We start from the raw sequence: 21,617 nt of genomic DNA on the forward strand, positions 1-21,617 counted from the left end.
TTCCTCTTGAATTCACTCTTGGCATGCCAATGGGAGGTGTTCCAGGACAACTTTCCTGAGTTTTGACTTAGTCGTCATGCATCCCACCTTGGAAATTCTTGTGCTCCCCAGAGGCTCCGAGATGCAGAGAACACGGTGGCAGCTGCTGAAAAGAAGGGCAACTGTGAGTTGGTCAAGAAGCAAGAACCTAGGCAGCTGACTGTGCTTGGCAAGGAGCAGCTGCTGGATTCTTGCAATTGCCTTCAGTGCGCACAGAAGCCCGCTGCTCTGCTGCTTGCTTTTCGCCTTCAGTCAATTACACACTGCTGAAGCTGAGGCAGGCTGTTCAGCTTTGCTGCTTTTCAGCATCTCAGCTGCCCTTCTGCTCTGTGACAGCTCTCCAGGTTCTTGCCTTCGCCAGGCTGCAACGTGCCCGCTACTACCCAGAACTGGGCAGGAGTGGGCAGAGAGCACGGCCATCTGCCAGCAGGTTGCAGCTTGCCCAGGAAAGTGCAGTGTCCTTGGAATGTGCAGCAAATCTTATTTCCTGGCAAGGTCGGGCTAAGTGAGCAGTGCTGGTACACTTTCTCCTTGAGAACTGGAGCGGAAAAGCTCTTCGCTAAGATGTAGGCGACTAGAGAGGCAGAATACGCAGCTCCGGAGCTGGCCGAAAGCAAGTGCCGCTTCCCGGCGTCGTTCGGCAGAAGCGGCTCTTCGGAGCGCACCGCTGCCGCTCCAGTGATCTGTGCGCGAAATAGCCGCTTCTTGTCCTCCGGCAGCCGGAGTTCGCGGTAGCTTGCAAGAGGCGAAGAACGAAGCCGCGAAGAAGCCGGCTTGTGTGCGAAGCCCGCAGACAGCTGCAGGACGGTGGCTGCTGCTCTCCTGCCTCTTGAATTCACTCTTGGCATGCCAATGGAGGTGTTCCAGGACAACTTTCCCGGGTTTTGACTTTAGTTTTCTTGCATCCCACCTTGGAAATTCTTCTACCTCCCCAGAGGCTCCGAGATGCAGAGAACACGGTGGCAGCTGCTGAAAAGAAGGGCAACTGGGAGTTGGTCAAGAAGCAAGAACCTAGGCAGCTGACTGTGCTTGGCAAGGAGCAGCTGCTGGATTCTTGCAATTGCCTTCAGTGCGCACAGAAGCCCGCTGCTCTGCTGCTTGCTTTTTCGCCTTCAGTCAATTACACACTGCTGAAGCTGAGGCAGGCTGTTCAGCTTTGCTGCTTTTCAGCATCTCAGCTGCCCTTCTGCTCTGTGACAGCTCTCCAGGCTTCTTGCCTTCGCCAGGCTGCAACGTGCCCGCTACTACCCAGAACTGGGCAGGAGTGGGCAGAGAGCACGGCCATCTGCCAGCAGGTTGCAGCTTGCCCAGGAAAGTGCAGTGTCCTTGGAATGTGCAGCAAATCTTATTTCCTGGCAAGGTCGGGCTAAGTGAGCAGTGCTGGTACACTTTCTCCTTGAGAACTGGAGAGGAAAAGCTTTTCGCTAAGATGTAGGCGACTAGAGAGGCAGAATACGCAGCTCCGGAGCTGGCCGAAAGCAAGTGCCGCTTCCCGGCGTCGTTCGGCAGAAGCGGCTCTTCGGAGCGCACCGCTGCCGCTCCAGTGATCTGTGCGCGAAATAGCCGCTTCTTGTCCTCCGGCAGCCGGAGATCGCGTAGCTTGCAAGAGGCGAAGAACGAAGCCGCGAAGAAGCCGGCTTGTGTGCGAAGCTCGCAGACAGCTGCAGGACGGTGGCTGCTGCTCTCCTGCCTCTTGAATTCACTCTTGGCATGCCAATGGAAGGTGTTCCAGGACAAACTTCCTGGGTTTTGACATAGTTTTCATGCATCCCACCTTGGAAATTCTTGTTGCTCCCCAGAGGCTCCGAGATGCAGAGAACACGGTGGCAGCTGCTGAAAAGAAGGGCAACTGTGAGTTGGTCAAGAAGCAAGAACCTAGGCAGCTGCCTGTGCTTGGCAAGGAGCAGCTGCTGGATTCTTGCAATTGCCTTCAGTGCGCACAGAAGCCCTCTGCTCTGCTGCTTGCTTTTTCGCCTTCAGTCAATTACACACTGCTGAAGCTGAGGCAGGCTGTTCAGCTTTGCTGCTTTTCAGCATCTCAGCTGCCCTTCTGCTCTGTGACAGCTCTCGAGGCTTCTTGCCTTCGCCAGGCTGCAACGTGCCCGCTACTACCCAGAAATGGGCAGGAGTGGGCGGAGAGCACGGCCATCTGCCAGCAGGTTGCAGCTTGCCCAGGAAAAGTGCAGTGTCCTTGGAATGTGCAGCAAATCTTATTTCCTGGCAAGGTCGGGCTAAGTGAGCAGTGCTGGTACACTTTCTCCTCGAGAACTGGAGCGGAAAAGCTTTTCGCTAAGATGTAGGCGACTAGAGAGGCAGAATACGCAGCTCCGGAGCTGGCCGAAATCAAGTGCCGCTTGCCGGCGTCGTTCGGCAGAAGCGGCGCACCGGAGCGCACCGCTGCCGCTCCAGTGATCTGTGCGCGAAATAGCCGCTTCTTGTCCTCCGGCAGCCGGAGATCGCGGTAGCTTGCAAGAGGCGAAGAACGAAGCCGCGAAGAAGCCGGCTTGTGTGCGAAGCTCGCAGACTGCTGCAGGACGGTGGCTGCTGCTCTCCTGCCTCTTGAATTCACTCTTGGCATGCCAATGGAAGGTGTTCCAGGACAACTTTCCTGGGTTTTGACATAGTCGTCATGCATCCCACCTTGGAAATTCTTGTTGCTCCCCAGAGGCTCCGAGATGCAGAGAACACGGTGGCAGCTGCTGAAAAGAAGGGCAACTGGGAGTTGGTCAGGAAGCAAGAACCTAGGCAGCTGCCTGTGCTTGGCAAGGAGCAGCTGCTGGATTCTTGCAATTGCCTTCAGTGCGCACAGAAGCCCGCTGCTCTGCTGCTTGCTTTTTCGCCTTCAGTCAATTACACACTGCTGAAGCTGAGGCAGGCTGTTCAGCTTTGCTGCTTTTCAGCATCTCAGCTGCCCTTCTGCTCTGTGACAGCTCTCGAGGCTTCTTGCCTTCGCCAGGCTGCAACGTGCCCGCTACTACCCAGAGCAGGGCAGGAGTGGGCAGAGAGCCCGGCCATCTGCCAGCAGGTTGCAGCTTGCCCAGGAAAGTGCAGTGTCCTTGAATGTGCAGCAAATCTTATTTCCTGGCAAGGTCGGGCTAAGTGAGCAGTGCTGGTACACTTTCTCCTTGAGAACTGGAGTGGAAAAGCTCTTCGCTAAGATGTAGGCGACTAGAGAGGCAGAATACGCAGCTCCGGAGCTGGCCGAAAGCAAGTGCCGCTTGCCGGCGTCGTTCGGCAGAAGCGGCGCTTCGGAGCGCACCGCTGCCGCTCCAGTGATCTGTGCGCGAAATAGCCGCTTCTTGTCCTCCGGCAGCCGGAGATCGCGGTAGCTTGCAAAGAGGCGAAGAACGAAACCGCGAAGAAGCCGGCTTGTGTGCGAAGCTCGCAGACAGCTGCAGGACGGTGGCTGCTGCTCTCCTGCCTCTTGAATTCACTCTTGGCATGCCAATGGTAGGTGTTCCAGGACAAACTTCCTGAGTTTTGACTTTAGTTTTCTTGCATCCCACCTTGGAAATTCTTGTTGCTCCCCAGAGGCTCCGAGATGCAGAGAACACGGTGGCAGCTGCTGAAAAGAAGGGCAACTGGGAGTTGGTCAAGAAGCAAGAACCTAGGCAGCTGCCTGTGCTTGGCAAGGAGCAGCTGCTGGATTCTTGCAATTGCCTTCAGTGCGCACAGAAGCCCGCTGCTCTGCTGCTTGCTTTTTCGCCTTCAGTCAATTACACACTGCTGAAGCTGAGGCAGGCTGTTCAGCTTTGCTGCTTTTCAGCATCTCAGCTGCCCTTCTGCTCTGTGACAGCTCTCCAGGTTTCTTGCCTTCGCCAGGCTGCAACGTGCCCGCTACTACCCAGAGCAGGGCAGGAGTGGGCAGAGAGCACGGCCATCTGCCAGCAGGTTGCAGCTTGCCCAGGAAAGTGCAGTGTCCTTGGAATGTGCAGCAAATCTTATTTCCTGGCAAGGTCGGGCTAAGTGAGCAGTGCTGGTACACTTTCTCCTTGAGAACTGGAGTGGAAAAGCTTTTCGCTAAGATGTAGGCGACTAGAGAGGCAGACTACGCAGCTCCGGAGCTGGCCGAAAGCAAGTGCCGCTTCCCGGCGTCGTTCGGCAGAAGCGGCGCTTCGGAGCGCACCGCTGCCGCTCCAGTGATCTGTGCGCGAAATAGCCGCTTCTTGTCCTCCGGCAGCCGGAGATCGCGGTAGTTTGCAAGAGGCGAAGAACGAAGCCGCGAAGAAGCCGGCTTGTGTGCGAAGCTCGCAGACTGCTGCAGGACGGTGGCTGCTGCTCTCCTGCCTCTTGAATTCACTCTTGGCATGCCAATGGAAGGTGTTCCAGGACAACTTTCCCGGGTTTTGACTTTAGTTTTCTTGCATCCCACCTTGGAAATTCTTCTACCTCCCCAGAGGCTCCGAGATGCAGAGAACACGGTGGCAGCTGCTGAAAAGAAGGGCAACTGGGAGTTGGTCAAGAAGCAAGAACCTAGGCAGCTGACTGTGCTTGGCAAGGAGCAGCTGCTGGATTCTTGCAATTGCCTTCAGTGCGCACAGAAGCCCGCTGCTCTGCTGCTTGCTTTTTCGCCTTCAGTCAATTACACACTGCTGAAGCTGAGGCAGGCTGTTCAGCTTTGCTGCTTTTCAGCATCTCAGCTGCCCTTCTGCTCTGTGACAGCTCTCCAGGTTTCTTGCCTTCGACCAGGCTGCAACGTGCCCGCTACTACCCAGAGCATGGCAGGAGTGGGCAGAGAGCACGGCCATCTGCCAGCAGGTTGCAGCTTGCCCAGGAAAGTGCAGTGTCCTTGGAATGTGCAGCAAATCTTATTTCCTGGCAAGGTCGGGCTAAGTGAGCAGTGCTGGTACACTTTCTCCTTGAGAACTGGAGTGGAAAAGCTTTTGGCTAAGATGTAGGCGACTAGAGAGGCAGAATACGCAGCTGCGGAGCTGGCCGAAAGCAAGTGCCGCTTGCCGGCGTCTTTCGGCAGAAGCGGCTCTTCGGAGCGCACCGCTGCCGCTCCAGTGATCTGTGCGCGAAGTAGCCGCTTCTTGTCCTCCGGCAGCCGGAGATCGCGGTAGCTTGCAAGAGGCGAAGAACGAAGCCGCGAAGAAGCCGGCTTGTGTGCGAAGCTCGCAGACAGCTGCAGGACGGTGGCTGCTGCTCTCCTGCCTCTTGAATTCACTCTTGGCATGCCAATGGAAGGTGTTCCAGGACAACTTCCTGGGTTTTGACATAGTCGTCATGCATCCCACCTTGGAAATTCTTGTTGCTCCCCAGAGGCTCCGAGATGCAGAGAACACGGTGGCAGCTGCTGAAAAGAAGGGCAACTGGGAGTTGGTCAAGAAGCAAGAACCTAGGCAGCTGCCTGTGCTTGGCAAGGAGCAGCTGCTGGATTCTTGCAATTGCCTTCAGTGCGCACAGAAGCCCGCTGCTCTGCTGCTTGCTTTTTCGCCTTCAGTCAATTACACACTGCTGAAGCTGAGGCAGGCTGTTCAGCTTTGCTGCTTTTCAGCATCTCAGCTGCCCTTCTGCTCTGTGACAGCTCTCCAGGCTTCTTGCCTTCGCCAGGCTGCAACGTGCCCGCTAGTACCCAGAACTGGGCAGGAGTGGGCAGAGAGCACGGCCATCTGCCAGCAGGTTGCAGCTTGCCCAGGAAAATGCAGTGTCCTTGGAATGTGCAGCAAATCTTATTTCCTGGCAAGGTCGGGCTAAGTGAGCAGTGCTGGTACACTTTCTCCTCGAGAACTGGAGCGGAAAAGCTTTTGGCTAAGATGTAGGCGACTAGAGAGGCAGAATACGCAGCTCCGGAGCTGGCCGAAAGCAAGTGCCGCTTGCCGGCGTCTTTCGGCAAAAGCGGCGCACCGGAGCGCACCGCTGCCGCTCCAGTGATCTGTGCGCGAAGTAGCCGCTTCTTGTCCTCCGGCAGCCGGAGATCGCGGTAGCTTGCAAGAGGCGAAGAACGAAGCCGCGAAGAAGCCGGCTTGTGTGCGAAGCTCGCAGACTGCTGCAGGACGGTGGCTGCTGCTCTCCTGCCTCTTGAATTCACTCTTGGCATGCCAATGGAAGGTGTTCCAGGACAACTTTCCTGGGTTTTGACATAGTCGTCATGCATCCCACCTTGGAAATTCTTGTTGCTCCCCAGAGGCTCCGAGATGCAGAGAACACGGTGGCAGCTGCTGAAAAAAGGGCAACTGTGAGTTGGTCAAGAAGCAAGAACCTAGGCAGCTGACTGTGCTTGGCAAGGAGCAGCTGCTGGATTCTTGCAATTGCCTTCAGTGCGCACAGAAGCCCGCTGCTCTGCTGCTTGCTTTTTCGCCTTCAGTCAATTACACACTGCTGAAGCTGAGGCAGGCTGTTCAGCTTTGCTGCTTTTCAGCATCTCAGCTGCCCTTCTGCTCTGTGACAGCTCTCCAGGCTTCTTGCCTTCGCCAGGCTGCAACGTGCCCGCTAGTACCAAGAACTGGGCAGGAGTGGGCAGAGGGCACGGCCATCTGCCAGCAGGTTGCAGCTTGCCCAGGAAAGTGCAGTGTCCTTGGAATGTGCAGCAAATCTTATTTCCTGGCAAGGTCGGGCTAAGTGAGCAGTGCTGGTACACTTTCTCCTTGAGAACTGGAGCGGAAAAACTTTTCGCTAAGATGTAGGTGAGTAGAGAGGTAGAATACGCAGCTCCGGAGCTGGCCGAAAGCAAGTGCCGCTTGCCGGCGTCTTTCGGCAGAAGCGGCGCACCGGAGCGCACCGCTGCCGCTCCAGTGATCTGTGCGCGAAGTAGCCACTTCTTGTCCTCCGGCAGCCGGAGATCGCGGTAGCTTGCAAGAGGCGAAGAACGAAGCCGCGAAGAAGCCGGCTTGTGTGCGAAGCTCGCAGACTGCTGCAGGACGGTGGCTGCCGCTCTCCTGCCTCTTGAATTTACTCTTGGCATGCCAAGGGAAGGTGTTCCAGGACAACCTTCCTGAGTTTTGATTTTATTTTCCATGCATCCCACCTGTCACAATCCGCTTTTTGCGGGGGTCGTAATGGTTCTTTTCACCGATCCCAAAAGTGCAAAAAGGCAAACAACAAGGGACTATCAGTTAATCACAACAAATGCACCTTCATTAGGGGCCAAAACAGTAAATGCGATAGTGGGGATCGGAAAGGAGATAAAAGGAGAGAGAGAGAGAGAGAAGAGGGGTATGGGAATAGCTACCAACACAGGCGAGATCCTCAGTGGTCCGGACGATGGGGATCCGTCTGTCGTGTCGGGGGAGTCTCCGAAGTTCTGGTCGACTCGGGGCTCCAGTTATAGTCCACAGAGGAAAGAGGGGGGAGCAAGTGGAACAACGAAAGTCCATTGTAATCGCCACGCGGGAACAGCTGAGTCCACAGAAACCACCAAAGCAAGACGAATACAATGAAGAATGAGTCCATTTGAATCACTGAAGGGAAACAGGTCATGTCATTAGTGGTCAGACCACCAATTTCCCCTCCTCCCTATAGCAGGGGTCTCAGTCTCAGTCCTTGGGAGGAGGGTTCTCATTCTTTGTTTGTCACAGTGGTAACGAGGCAGATGAGGGGTCTTCAATGAAGGACCCCGGGAGTCACCCCAAAAGTTCATTTGGCTTAAGAACGGAGATTAGAAGCAGGCCGCGCATCAGGCTGTCCCGTGCTGGGTCCACGTCAGGTCTTTGCCAAGTCCTTGCCAAGTCCTTGCCAAGTTCTTGCCAGGCCTTGTTCGGAACAGCTAGCATGACGGTTCAGTGGTTGCACCTGCACTGTGTCCTGTTCTAAGCCGGAACTGCAGTGGAGGAAGGGATTCTTTCTCGTGGCAATCGGAAGGCAGAATGGAAAATGAGGGGCTTCAGACGGGCTCTTACACCACCCCGTGACTGACGATTGCCCTCGAAAGATCTTCATCAGCAGGGTTCCATGGTGTCGTCGTGGAGTCTTCAGGACTCAAGTGTTGGCAGCACATTCCAGGGAAAAGGGAAGAGAAAAAGGAAAGGAAAGAGAAAACAGGAAAACTAAGACAAGAATTAAATCAGCAATAGTTTGTTTAAATAATAATCAATATTAATCAATTAAACAATAAATTGATCAAATAATAAACCAGTATAATCAATATTAAGCAGTAAAGTAATAAACCTAGTATCATCGATATTACTCAGTATAATTTTATAATCAAGAAACAAAAATAATTAAAACAGTGATTAAAACAAATCATAAAAGAAAATGATGTAAAACATATCTACCAACCCTATAATCTTCTTGTGTCTACAGTCCTGGGAACATCTATAGTGTAAAGGATGTCGGCCAAGTGGTGTGCATTAATTATAGATGTTAATTTTGTTCATCGTTTCATCATTCTCCAATTTACAATAAGCAAGATTACTGATAAAACAAAACCAATCATAACTAAAATCAGAAGAACAACAACGGGATGGCACAATTTGTTCAGGATACCCGTGGCGGTGGGTGACCACCCGAAAAGGGTATCCCACCACTTGTGCTCGGCATCACTTTCCACCCTTTCTACAACACGATGTATTTCTTGCACATCATGATGAACAGTTACCAGAGTTCTCTGTCCATTCTCCTTGATTTTTCCTAGGATCTCTATTAGATCTTGATGAAGTAATAGTTGCTTTACCAAAGTAAGGTTCATCCCAATGGGAGTAGGCAGTAGCTTGTGAATCAACATGAGATTGGATTCTAAAAGTTCATGTAAGGTAACTGGAGCTACAAAAGAAAAATCACATCCTGCAATTTTAGTAAAGTTGCAAGCACAATAATTTGAATGATTTTTAGTATCTACTACTGTACTTTCTATAAACACAGCATCACAAGCAGTTCTGAAGCAGGCATGCCCATTGCCTGTAGATACAAGGACTGTTTCAGAAGTCTCGTTAGGATGAATATCAAAATGACAGCTATTTTGTTCTGTGTCTAAACAGATATCTTGAGCTATAATTGCGTTACCTTCACAGATAAACCCTAGTTGTTCTCGGATAGTACAGGACTCTAAATTGACAGTTTGCCATTTGTCATCAATTTGACGGGCCCATTCTCTATGTTCAGAAGGATAGAAAGTGGGTCCATCATGATTTAATCCTAATGCGATGCTAGGGAATATCAAATGCACTGAGGCATTACTTATGGTCAGCACAAAATGCTGTGGCTGTGTTTGTGTTAGGGTCATAGGTAAAATTCACTAAATTCCACCAGGATTGGAAATCTCTTTCAAAGTCAGTGGCACTGTCCCAGACTATTTTCCTAATCTCAGTAGGAAAAGTGCCTTCTTCACCTTCTCTTATAATTGAGGCAGCAACTGACTGCATCCATAATTGAGCCTGGATACAGCTAAGAGCTAAGGAAACATTGCTTTGTGTGGCATTAAGTGCATCAATGATCAATTTTTTATCATTCACATTTATCTTTTCCCAATTTGGTAGAATGTTTGATAGCAAGCACTGATGTGTTCCCAAGGCCGATAAGGACGACTGCAGTGGTTGCTGTATTTTGGTCAAATCTCTAGTCGTAGAAGCCAATTTATTCATTAATACCTCTGAACTGATTCCCAATTCTGTTCCCACAACACCAGTTATGTCTCTTGGCACCCGCTTTTTAGGAGGGTTCCACTGTCGCAGCCAGGTTGTCCAAGCCTGAAAAGAGGTTTGCAAAAAGGGTGAACAAGCTGGTTGTATTTCTGAGACATTGTTTTGCATCAGCAATTTGACTTGTTTAAGAGACCATGCCGGATCAAATAATATCTGTTGTTGGCCAGTTTTCCTGATTATATATGGTCCAACTTCAAAAATTTTCGGGGTAAGCATAACTGGTGGCTGGGCTCGAGTGGTGGTAGTGGTGGTGGTATAAACCGTAGTAGATTGAGCTACAGCATTTATTATAAACTTAAAAGAAAGCCCTTTGGTGTTTTTTCCCCATAAACAAACCACTTCTGCAGTCTGTGTTAGTGTAAAATTGTGCCAACAATCCTGTACGCTTGGGTGCGTGCAGACCTTTTTGTGCTTAAAGAGAGCCTTTCACTTTTTCTGCATGCTACCACAATTAGTTCAGACCACGGTCACTCAGCTGGTTTCTGGCCATGGGGTTGTGGTAGGATGCAGAAAAGTATTACCAGTTTGATCATGGATTAGGTGGTCTTCATGTCCCTCGGAGTTCTTCTGAAAAAGTAAACACAACAGAATTCTGCCGCCGAGAGGCAGAAAAGTTAGAATGATGGAATTATCCAGCATGTATTTGTCCAATGCTCTTTCCCTAGAGCACCAGAGGCTTCCCATGCATATTTATTCAGAGGGGGTTTTAGCACAAGTGCTACTAGTCCTATAGTAAGAGAGGTCCACCAGAACAGGTTGGCCAGGGTCATGAGCTGGATTATTAGGATCATTTGGTAGAGAGCATAGGAGTCAGTGTAGATGCAGACCAAAGAGGAATTCTGTGCTTCTCGTTGAAAAACACGCCAGACAGCTATCAGCTCCCCAGTGTGTGCACTACCTTCTCCCTCTGTAATCATTTGCTCACCAGAGGAAAAGTGGAGGGCTTCTGCCCTAGATTTCCATACTTTTCCTTTCCCTTTAGCAGAAGCATCAGTAAACCAAGACTTTGCTGATTGTTTGGGGCAGAAAGGAGGGGTTACTTTGATTACAGAGGCAGGTTTGTCCAAGCTCTCAGTTTCTTGGATTGGTAAAGTTTTTACAGATCCTTCTGTCATTGAGAAGAAGTTACAGTAATGTTCATCCTGAGCATACCACTTTCTCACTAAGGCCCTCTGGGCCACCCCGTCAGGAGGGGGAGTCCCACTAGTGGCTGTCTTAATAACCTTGAAGGGGCCTCTCAATACAATTGGTTGTTTTCGTGCAATTTTTTCTACTTCTAGGAAAGTTAAGATAACCATCAACAATCCTTTTTCCCAGGTAGTGTATCTTTTCTCAGCATCTTTGGAACCACGGGAGTAAAAACCAACAGGTCTTGTCAGACCCTCAGCACCCCGCTGCCATATGTGTACTGACAGCCCTGAGGAGGCAAATCCCCATTCCACCTGGAAAGGATCTGTAGGATGGATAGGGGTCTGCAACTGCTTGATGAGCTGTTGCTTCAAAAATCAGCAATTGCAATGCTGACTCCTGAGAAAGACTCCAATCCCATTTCACCCCTTTTCTCAACAAGTCATAAAGGGGAACAAATGGGTCCTTCTGCTTACTAGGAAATCTATCTGGTCTTTCTACAGGAGATACAGCTGCTATCGTTTTTGGAAGGAGAATTGCTGTAGGTTTGAGTGATTCTGGAAGCCCACAAATTCAAGGGGTCGTTATCTCGGGCTTCACAGGTAATTGCATCAGGGATTCAAAGTCAGGAATTAATTTCTTTTTGAGAGTCATTTGCAGGCAAGCAGCTTTGTGCACATTTTCCAAGAGTTGGTCGGGGGTACTAATTCTAGCTATGGGATCTCCCCTTTCCAAGGGGCTTGTTCCCCCGGCCCAAAAAGCTGCACGCTGTGTCAGGGACCATGTGTCACCTTTCTCTCCTGTTGTTAAGAAGACACCATGTCCCCAGTACCCACTGGCTTCCTGTTCAGTTAATTGAATTTGATCACCACCAGTGAGGGACACCCGGAAAACATATTCTGTTTCTGATTCATGTGGAGGGTGTCCATATTCCCTTTTAAGCTTAGCTAGCTCAGTGGCAGTGTTTAGTTGTGATGGTATGTGTTTGGTTGTGATGTGAGGTTGGAGATCATCATCACTGAGATAGCTATACACTGAGATAGTTTTAATCAAGGGTCTCAAGTGATGGCAGCAATGTTCCCCACAATTACTTGCTGCTTCAAGTTCTTGATGAGGATAGATTTGTTTCATGTGAGGAGTTTCCTTCTCCTCAGGCTCTGTAGAGGAATCAGCATGATGTGATTTGTTAACATGTTCCTCTGTTAAGGCAGCTCGCAATGCATAGATCACATCTTTTGCTTCATAGAACTGTTTTTGCAAAATTTCAACTAGATTTTGAAGGGAGTCTATTATAGCATGTTCCTCACTTCTTCGCTCGAAGCCATTTTCTATAGCTGCCGTAAGACAAGCTCCCAAAACTGAGCATAAGATAGTTTTATTTTTGCCCAGTTTGAATTTTGTTTCATGTTGTAATGAACACACTCTATCAATAACATTTTCTAAGTTCAACCAATTACTCTGTGCCCATTTTTCTCCTTCCGTAGAAGGTCTGGCATTGTGTTTGGCTAGTAGTGCATAAAATTCAGCTTTAATTTCAAGGCTAAGATTGTCACTCATTTTGTGAAGGGACCAAAACCACGACAGGGAGCTACAAACTTAAGTTCCACAAAACTACACAGCCCTCGCTGTGTCGCCCTTCGCTTCCCTGGCTGGGTGAAAGGACAATAATCTGCCTGGGAGGCTCTGCTTAGTTGCTTCAAGTTGTCCCTTCCTTCCCAGACCAGATACACAACAACAACAAAACAAGTGTCCCGCCTTTTGCACTAGTGGATCCTTTGTGAATTTCCAAAGACAGTCTGGGTGCCTTTTCAGCTGCAGCCCTTCTTCTAGACAGAAATCCTGTCCGTGACGCCAATTTTAATGTCACGATCCCCTTCTTGCGGGGTGTCGTGATGGTTCTTTTCACCGATCCCAAAAGTGCAAAAAGGCAAACAACAAGGGACTATCAGTTAATCACAACAAATGCACCTTTATTAGGGGCCAAAACAGTAAATGCGATAGTGGGGATGGGAAAGGAGATAAAAGGAGAGAGAGAGAGAGAAGAGAGGTATGGGAATAGCTACCAACACAGGCGAGATCCTCAGTGGTCCGGACGATGGGGATCCGTCTGTCGTGTCGGGGGAGTCTCCGAAGTTCTGGTCGACTCGGGGCTCCAGTTATAGTCCACAGAGGAAAGAGGGGGGAGCAAGTGGAACAACGAAAGTCCATTGTAATCGCCACGCGGGAACAGCTGAGTCCACAGAAACCACCAAAGCAAGACGAATACAATGAAGAATGAGTCCATTTGAATCACTGAAGGGAAACAGGTCATGTCATTAGTGGTCAGACCACCAATTTCCCCTCCTCCCTATAGCAGGGGTCTCAGTCTCAGTCCTTGGGAGGAGGGTTCTCATTCTTTGTTTGTCACAGTGGTAACGAGGCAGATGAGGGGTCTTCAATGAAGGACCCCGGGAGTCACCCAAAAAGTTCATTTGGCTTAAGAACGGAGATTAGAAGCAGGCCGCGCATCAGGCTGTCCCGTGCTGGGTCCACGTCAGGTCTTTGCCAAGTCCTTGCCAAGTCCTTGCCAAGTTCTTGCCAGGCCTTGTTCGGAACAGCTAGCATGACGGTTCAGTGGTTGCACCTGCACTGTGTCCTGTTCTAAGCCGGAACTGCAGTGGAGGGAAGGGATTCTTTGTCGTGGCAATCGGAAGGCAGAATGGAAAATGAGGGACTTCAGACGGGCTCTTACACCACCTTGGAAATTCTTGTTGCTCCCCAGAGGCTCCGAGATGCAGAGAACACGGTGGCAGCTGCTGAAAAGAAGGGCAACTGTGAGTTGGTCAAGAAGCAAGAACCTTGGCAGCTGCCTGTGCTTGGCAAGGAGCAGCTGCTGGATTCTTGCAATTGCCTTCAGTGCGCACAGAAGCCCGCTGCTCTGCTGCTTGGTTTTTCGCCTTCAGTCAATTACACACTGCTGAAGCTGAGGCAGGCTGTTCAGCTTTGCTGCTTTTCAGCATCTCAGCTGCTCTTCTGCTCTGTGACGGCTCTCGAGGTGAAACAGAGATTTTTTGAGTTAGGTTAACAAAATGAATTAAGCATTTCTAATTTAGCTTGTAGAGTTATCTGTTGAATTTTCAACCTTTTACTTAAGAAACCTCTGCCTAATACAAAGGACATAGGAAAATGCAAATTTCTGAAGCTTCTTGCATAAAGAACAATACCAGAAGAAGCAAAGAACCCAGATAAAGAAGCTCCTCTGTCTCCAAGCCTATCAAGACTGACAGACGTACTCAGATAAGCACCAAAGGACCAAAAGCGCACGCGCAGAGAGGAAAAGCTCAAAAGTTCAATCATGAGGAAGACCACAATCTTCAGCCTCAGGACCACCAAGAGACCCCCGTACGACCACCACAGCAAACCACGCATGCCCAAAAGGGCGTGGACTTACTTAGCATGAGAAGCGAGGACAGGCGGGGCCAGGGGTTGAATACGCATGAAAAAGTCGTGCAGTGTATTGCATATGGAACGTCTTTAAGAATAAAAGTGTGGGTCAGACTGAGGCTCGGGGCACAAGTTTTGGAGAGCTATCTCACTTGTGCCGGGCGCTGACGTACATACCCACTTCATAACTACCCCAGGTTATGGAGTCTATTGATTTATTCCGCGTATCGTTTCAGTTGGCGACCACGAAGGGACTGCTCTGCTCACCCGCAGGTCCGGTTGGGAGCAGACACCCTCAGGCGCCACGGGGCTTTTCCCCGGAGGGACTCTGCGCCTCGGCTGTACACTGCGGGGAGCATACCACGGCCCGTCGACTAGCGGATGAAAGCGGTATGTATTAATTTATTTTCTTAAGGTTGGCACTGATAAGTCGCAAAAAGATGTTTTTGCGCGCAGGTTTGCCTAGGGGCTTGCAAGCAGACCGCCATCGGGGGAGAGGCCGGCGGCGGGAGGACCTCCCCAGCTGATAGCGCGGCTCGGGGAGGGCGAAATCGCGATTTCAGTGTGTGGTGTGTGTCCCGATTGCAGTGTAGTGTGTCTGTTACGTCCGGACGTGCGTGCTTGTGCGTGTGTGTGTATGTGTGAGTGGAACGGTGATGCGCGGTGCGGCGTTGCTAAGATAGAGAGACGCGGCGCGGCAGTGCTAGAGAGCGCATGCGCAGGGCAGCTCTCAGCCCACACTACCTGCTAGTGCGGGTAGTGCGCATGCGCGGGGCAGCTCAGCCACACTACCTGCTAGTGCGGGTAGTGCGCATGCTCGGGGCGGCTAGCAGCCACTCTACCTGATCGAGCGGGTGGGGCGCATGCGCAGGGCAGCTCTCAGCCACACTACCTGATAGTGCGGGTAGTGCGCACTCTACCTGATAGAGCGGGTGGTGCGCATGCGTGGCACGGGCTGTCCCTGGCGAGCGAGGGGAGCGCGGCGCGGGGCTTAAGTCGGGGCTTGCAAAGGTGCTTTAGGCGCAGCCCAGCTGATAGCGCAGCGGGCGCGCGGGCACAAGCCGCGGTTTGAGGAGCTGCTTTGAACGCCGCTAGCTGATAGCGCAGCTAGTGGGAGCGTGGTACAAGCTAGGAGTTACAAGCACCGCTTACAAGCATCGCTAGTTGGTAAAAAGCTTGCAAAAGTAGCCAGCGAGCCCGGCTGGGCTAAGAGTTAAGTGTTTGTTATACAATAGCACTGCCCTTCAGTGTGAAAAGCTGTCACTGGTGTAGGAGGAGGGGTTGGGGAAGGCAGTCTAGGGTTGCCATGGGAAACAGCAGTTGTATGAGTTCTCCACCCCCTTTTGTAAGAGAATTGTACCCTCCCCCTGTCTTGTCAGTTATTGTTCAAGTCTGCCCCTTAGCCTAGAATCTTCTCTGTTCCACGTTTTCCCTTTGGTTCTTCCACCAAGAACACTCCTTTCCCTTTTCCCCACTGGTTAATGTTATATTTCCCCTCCCTTTAGCCTTCTCCCTGTGATAAATTGAGGCGAATAATTTGATTCAGCCTTTTTAAGGTCAATTAGAATTTTATTAATTACAGCAAGCAGTAGCAAGCAAAACAGCGCTGGGTGGGTAGGGGTCTCCTAACCGCCCCTCCTGCAGTGTCCCACACTGCAGTGCCCCACACCCCACCCCCCTTATTCAGTCTCTTTTATAGTTTCTTGGAGGTTTCTTCATTCGCGTCTCTTGCGATAGCGGTGGGCGTAGCTTGAGCATCCCTCTGCATCGTGTCTGCGTTGTGTCGAGGCAGGTGATCGTTGGTTTCACAATCGGTTCCGGACAGTGATGGGCGTACCCGGAGCACTCCTACGTTGTCTAGTCCGGTGGCCGTTGCCTGGTGGTCGCTGATTTCATAATCAGCTCCGGCCATCCCCCAACATCCTTAGCCTGTGTCTGCAAGAGAAGCTAAGAAAAGCTCCCTAAATGGTGATTAATCATACTTGCGGTCTTGCGTTTTGCAATATGTCTATAGCCTTGCAATATGCCTATAGCCTTGCGGTTTGTAGCAGTTGCTTCTTTATTGTCCTTTTTTTAGTAAAACCCGCAAGTTGCTGTTTCCCAACTTCACAGATGCTTCCCCTATCTCCTAACAAGCAAGCTAGTCCCTCATACTTTAATTTTATTTTTCCTCCTTTAATATTCCAATTCCTTTGATGAACAAACAAGTTACCACAGTTTATCACATCCCGATTGTACCCTCGAATGCTAAACCCTCCTACCCCTACGCAGTAAAAGAATCCTCACCCCGCCCTTCGGGGCTCTCGGAATCTGCCTCCCTTCTGCTTCGTTGTCTCCCTGTTTGCCCCTTCTGCGACCCTTCAATAAACGAGCAGGATTTCAGCAGCCCGAGTGTCCCTCCCGTTCTTCTGGTGGACCCTCAGATGTACCAGCTATCCGAGCTTCGTGCCGAGTGCCTAAAAGCCCCCACGGCTCGGCAACTGGCTGCCCGAACAGGGACGGACACCAGCGGGTCCAGTCCTTGACCGTCTCCTGGAGATTGCCTGCTCTGTGACCAGCCTTCTCCAGGATTGCAAGTGGCGTTCGGGACCAGTTTCCTGGGACAGTCGCCCTTTCAGTTCGGAAGGCTTCTGTCTCCTGGGTTCTGCTGATAACCGACGGACCTTCGAGCTGCGCGGCAGCAGCAACGCCCTCGGACCAGCAGAAGTTCCACCAGACCCCTCTTCGATGTCCCCGTTTTATGCCTGTGTCCTTCAGAGGTATGCTTATCTTGCTTTTTCTTACGCCTGACTAGGCGTCACCTCCCTTTTTTGTTTTTTTTTTTGTTTTTTTTTCCTTTTCGAAGAGGGTGATTTAGCTGTGAGACCTGATATAATGGGTAACCGCCTGTCTCCAGCTCAACGGGAGTTTTAGATCCAAATTAAGTCCCACCTTGTTTTAGGGAACATTTCTTTTAATAAGAGAGATTTAAAGCCTTTTGTTAAATTTATTTTTGAACATTTTCCTGCTATTACACGGGAAGATGTTTTGGTGCCTGATTTCTGGGGAAGAGTTGGGAGAAAGATTTACGATTTACAAGTTCAGGGGAGGATTTCAGTCGGTCGTTTTTTTCCGCTTTTTCATTCCATTCTTAATTTGTTAAAAAAGAAGAGAGAGAGTTGGGTCCCCAGTTCACCTACCTCGTGTTCCTCCCCCCCCAATCCTATTCCCTCTTCCCCTAAGGGCGGATCGGGAGACAGATCCTGCCATACATCGGCACAGAGCTGCTGCCGTCTCTCTGCTGCTTCCCGATCCTCCCTGTCCCATTCGTGTGTTGGGACTGGCCACCCCAACACATGTCATTCCTGTTCCCTCTATACCAGAGACCCTAATCCTAGTTTGAAACCCTGTTGCTCTTTAGAGGACTTAACTGAACAAATAGGACAAAATGGCGCCTGCCTCATGGCGAAAAAAGACCAGCCCCAAGATGGCGCCCCTCCTTCTCCTTCACCCCAGAAAATTCCTGACATCTCGCCCCCGCCTCCTCCCCCGCCTCTGTCGAGTGCCGCCCCTGTGTCGGGACCCGTCCCCTCCTTCCCTCTGACCACACCCCTGGGTGGGCCCCCTGTGGCTGGGACCAGCCCCCAAGTGGGCCCAGCCCCCGTGGGTGGGAACCCCCCACCAGAAAGTCACGCCCCAGTGGGTGGGTCGGGACACGCCTCCTCCTCTCCTGCCACTGCCAGTACCGGAACCAGGAAGAAGCCTGGCCGGAAGCAGGCCATCTGGCCTGTCGGACGCACGGTCTCCGGGACCCACCGGCCAGGGGGAGGCACCGTGCCCTAACCCAGCCTGCTTCATCCTCGGAAGAGGATGAGGAGAGTGGCAGCCCCCAGCATTCCAACAAGTCGGGGGGGGGGGGTTGGGCAAAGATCAGAGAGGAGGCAATTAAGGATGGGAATTTGGAATTGGCACGGGACTTGGGCAGCTTTGCGGCACCGGTCATCCTCTGGCGGGGGAGGGAGCCAAAGTGGGAGCAAATTCCATACGCTGAGGTGAAGGAGTTAAGGAAGGCTGCCAAAGATTATGGCAGAAACTCGCCTTTCTTTAAAAATGTGCTGGACTTAACATTTGCTGGACGTTTCCTAGTCCCCCATGATTTAAGGTATATTGCTAAGGCACTGTTTGCTCCCACCGAATGCGACCTCTGGGAGATTCATTGGAAAAAACTGTTGAAACCACTCCTGCGCAAGTATGATCTCGCAGAGGTGGTGGGAGAGGGGGATGAGGCAATGGAAGCCCTTGCTGGAGAAGGGGAGTTCAGCAGTCCGGAGGACCAAATTCTACTAGCACAGGAGCTGCTTCAGGACATAGCAGCAGCGGGAAAGGAGGCACTCCTGAAGATACCGGATGGTAAGATCCCCCTCCAAAACTTTTCTTCTATCATGCAAGGGCCTGAGGAGACTTTTATTACTTTTGTTGATAGACTGAAAGAGGCCATTGAGAGACACATAGACAACGCAGAAGCTCGTGCAGCGCTTCTACGAAAGATGGCCATTTCTAACTCTAATTCGGAAACAAAAAAGATTCTCCGTGCACTACCTCAGGACCCCGAGCCCACCATGTCTCAGATGGTGGAGGCTTGCACAAAGGCAATGTCAATGGAGCACACGGTGGCCCTGGCTGTCAGCAAAGGGGTGGGAGAGGCCATGATAAACTTACAAAATACGCGCTGTTTTAACTGTGGTCAGCTGGGTCACATCCAGGTGAACTGTCCCCACTGGCCACAGATTCAACAACCTATCTTGCCCCCCCAAGACCATATCCTAGGAACCCATTTTATCAAGATCACCAGTTTCATCTACAGCGACAAGGGTACCAGCCAGCGGGAAACTGGCGGCGAAGCGCGAGGAAGGGCCGCGCGACGACACCAAGTGGCCCTTCTCAGCATCCCAGCCTCCCGACCATCAGGGAGGACGAGTGGCCGCGCGGCCAAGTCCAGCAGTTCAGCGCAGCCACGAGGACGGACTCCGCCTCTTCCGCCGGACAGGTACCCTAAATCAGGGCAATCATCAGGTCCTCCGCAGCAGCGTCACCATCTCTCTCCAGGATGAGGACCTGACGAGAATTCCTGCTGGGTTCCTGGGCCCCCTCCACGACTGTCGGGACACCACCGTGCTCATCTTAGAAGACTCCTTCAACATGCCAAATGAAATCACCATCTTACCTGAGGTAGTGTGTTTTCCACCAGGAGAGGAGATCACCGTCTCCGTCATTTGTAACCACCCACCATTTACTTTAAGGAAAGGCGATCCTTTTGCTTTGCTTTACGTACTGGACACCCACGATGACCCGGACACAGAGAGACATGTTTTCTTCACCCAAAATGTATGTAAAGAAAGACCATTAATTGATGCCAAACTTTCTTTCCAGGGAAAGTCGGTGCAGATGCGGCTCATGGCAGACACAGGAGCTGACGTGACCATCATCCCCAGGTGAGGTGGCCCAGCGACTGGGAGCTTGTGCCCCCTTGCGGCAGGATCTCCGGTGTGGGCGGAGCGGTCCACTCTCTGAGGAGTAGGCATCTTGTGTGCGTGGAAGGTCCGGAAGGACAATTGGCAACGGTGAGACCTTTTGTTGTCTCTTCAAACATACTATTATTAGGAAGGGATGTTTTATGCCAATGGGGAGCCCGCCTCGACATCCCTAGCCCTTTGTGGGATTTTTAGCGTGGGCCACTGCAGAGCGCACTTCCCCACCCCTGACCTGGAAAACCAACACACCGGTCTGGGTGGATCAGTGGCCCCTTCCATCAGAAAAATTGAGTGCGCTTCATAAATGAGTAGAGGAGCAGGTGAAACTTGGGCATTTAACACCTTCTACCAGCCCTTGGAATAGCCCTGTCTTTGTAATTAGAAAACCTGGCACAGACAGGTGGCGCCTGCTCCAAGACCTGCGAAGGGTTAATGATGTGATAGAAGATATGGGTCCCATTCAACCAGGCCTTCCGTCACCTTCTATGCTCCCCAGAGACTGGCAGCTAGCAGTGATAGACATCAAAGACTGCTTTTTTAACATTCCGCTCTACCCCGGGGATGCTCCCAGGTTCGCCTTTTCTGTACCATCATTGAATAGGGCTGAACCTTTTAAAAGATATCATTGGACATCCCTGCCTCAGGGGATGAAAAATTCCCCTGTGCTCTGTCAGACTTTTGTAGCGCAGATTTTATCACCTGTGCGTCGGCTTTTCCCTGAGGCCATCATCCTGCATGACATGGATGATGTGCTAGTTTGTGCTTCCGACTCGACATACCTAAAGGCAACACTGGACAAGACTATTAAGGCTATCAAAGCTGCAGGGCTCCAGATAGCAGAAGAGAAGATCCAATTCTCAGCACCATGGAGGTACCTCGGATTCCTCATCACGGGAAGGACAGTGACGCCACAGACACTGACCATCAACAAGGATCCGAAGACTCTGCGAGACCTTCAGCAGCTGTGCGGAACGATCACCTGGATCCGCCCCCTCCTGGGACTGACGACTGAGGAGCTGTCACCTCTCTTCTGTCTGCTTCGAGGCGACGGAGACCTCGCCTCACCACGCGAGCTGACACCTGCCGCGCGGGAAGCCCTGCAACGGGTTGCTGTTGCTCTGAAGTCTCGCCAGGCACACCGCGTGGTCCGGACCCTTCCCGTGAACTTCGCGGTGTTGGGTAAGTGCCCCCACCTCCATGGACTTCTCTTCCAGTGGGATAACAGAGCATCTGATCCCCTGGTCATCTTAGAGTGGCTCTTCCTACCACACCAGCCCTCTAGGACGATCACGACCCCTGCAGAATTGCTAGCCACTTTAATAATGAAGGCACGACACCGCCTCTGAACCCTCGCAGGGTGTGACCCTGAGTGCATTTACTTACCTGTTAGATTAGATCAATTGGACTCGTTGTTGCAAACTAATGAAAATTTGCTCATTGCTCTGGACAGCTTCCCCAGACAAATTTCGGTTCACTATCCTAAGCATAAATTGTTTAAGGATACATTGCATTTGGCCCCGAGAATGTTTAAAAGCAAAACACCAATTCCAGGTGCTCTCACGGTGTTCACCGATGGGTCGGGCAGATCCCACAAATCGGTGATCACTTGGAAGGACCCGGACAGTCAGAAGTGGGAGTCTGACGTCCAAGTGGTTGAGGGTTCCCCCCAGATGGCGGAACTTGCCGCAGTCATGAGAGCTTTCAAAAAATTTCAACAGCCTCTGAATGTGGTCACTGATTCGGCCTATGTCGCTGGGGTAGCAGAAAGGTGCCCTCCTCAAAGAAGTTTCAAACACAAATTTATACAGTTTACTCTCTGATCTCATTTGGCTACTTTCCCATAGAGAGCAACCTTATCATATCATGCACGTAAGGGCACACACCGATTTACCCGGAGAGATCACTGAGGGTAATCGGAAAGCGGACCTCCTAGCCATGT

At 51.3% G+C, this 21,617-nt stretch overlaps 1 protein-coding gene across 1 annotated transcript; it reads left to right on the plus strand.

The window, feature by feature from the left end:
- Nucleotides 1-16,031: 16,031 nt before the first annotated feature.
- On the plus strand, nucleotides 16,032-21,373 carry LOC128801424 (uncharacterized). The gene is made up of 5 exons (XM_053967298.1): nucleotides 16,032-16,927; nucleotides 18,294-18,557; nucleotides 19,012-19,376; nucleotides 19,578-19,639; nucleotides 21,349-21,373. The coding sequence occupies exons 1-5, from the start codon at nucleotides 16,909-16,911 to the stop codon at nucleotides 21,371-21,373; spliced, it is 735 nt and encodes a 244-aa protein (XP_053823273.1). The 5' UTR covers nucleotides 16,032-16,908.
- The last annotated feature ends 244 nt before the right edge of the window (nucleotides 21,374-21,617 follow it).

Source organism: Vidua chalybeata, chromosome 30, assembly GCF_026979565.1.
Source record: "Vidua chalybeata isolate OUT-0048 chromosome 30, bVidCha1 merged haplotype, whole genome shotgun sequence".
NCBI lineage: Eukaryota > Metazoa > Chordata > Aves > Passeriformes > Viduidae > Vidua > Vidua chalybeata.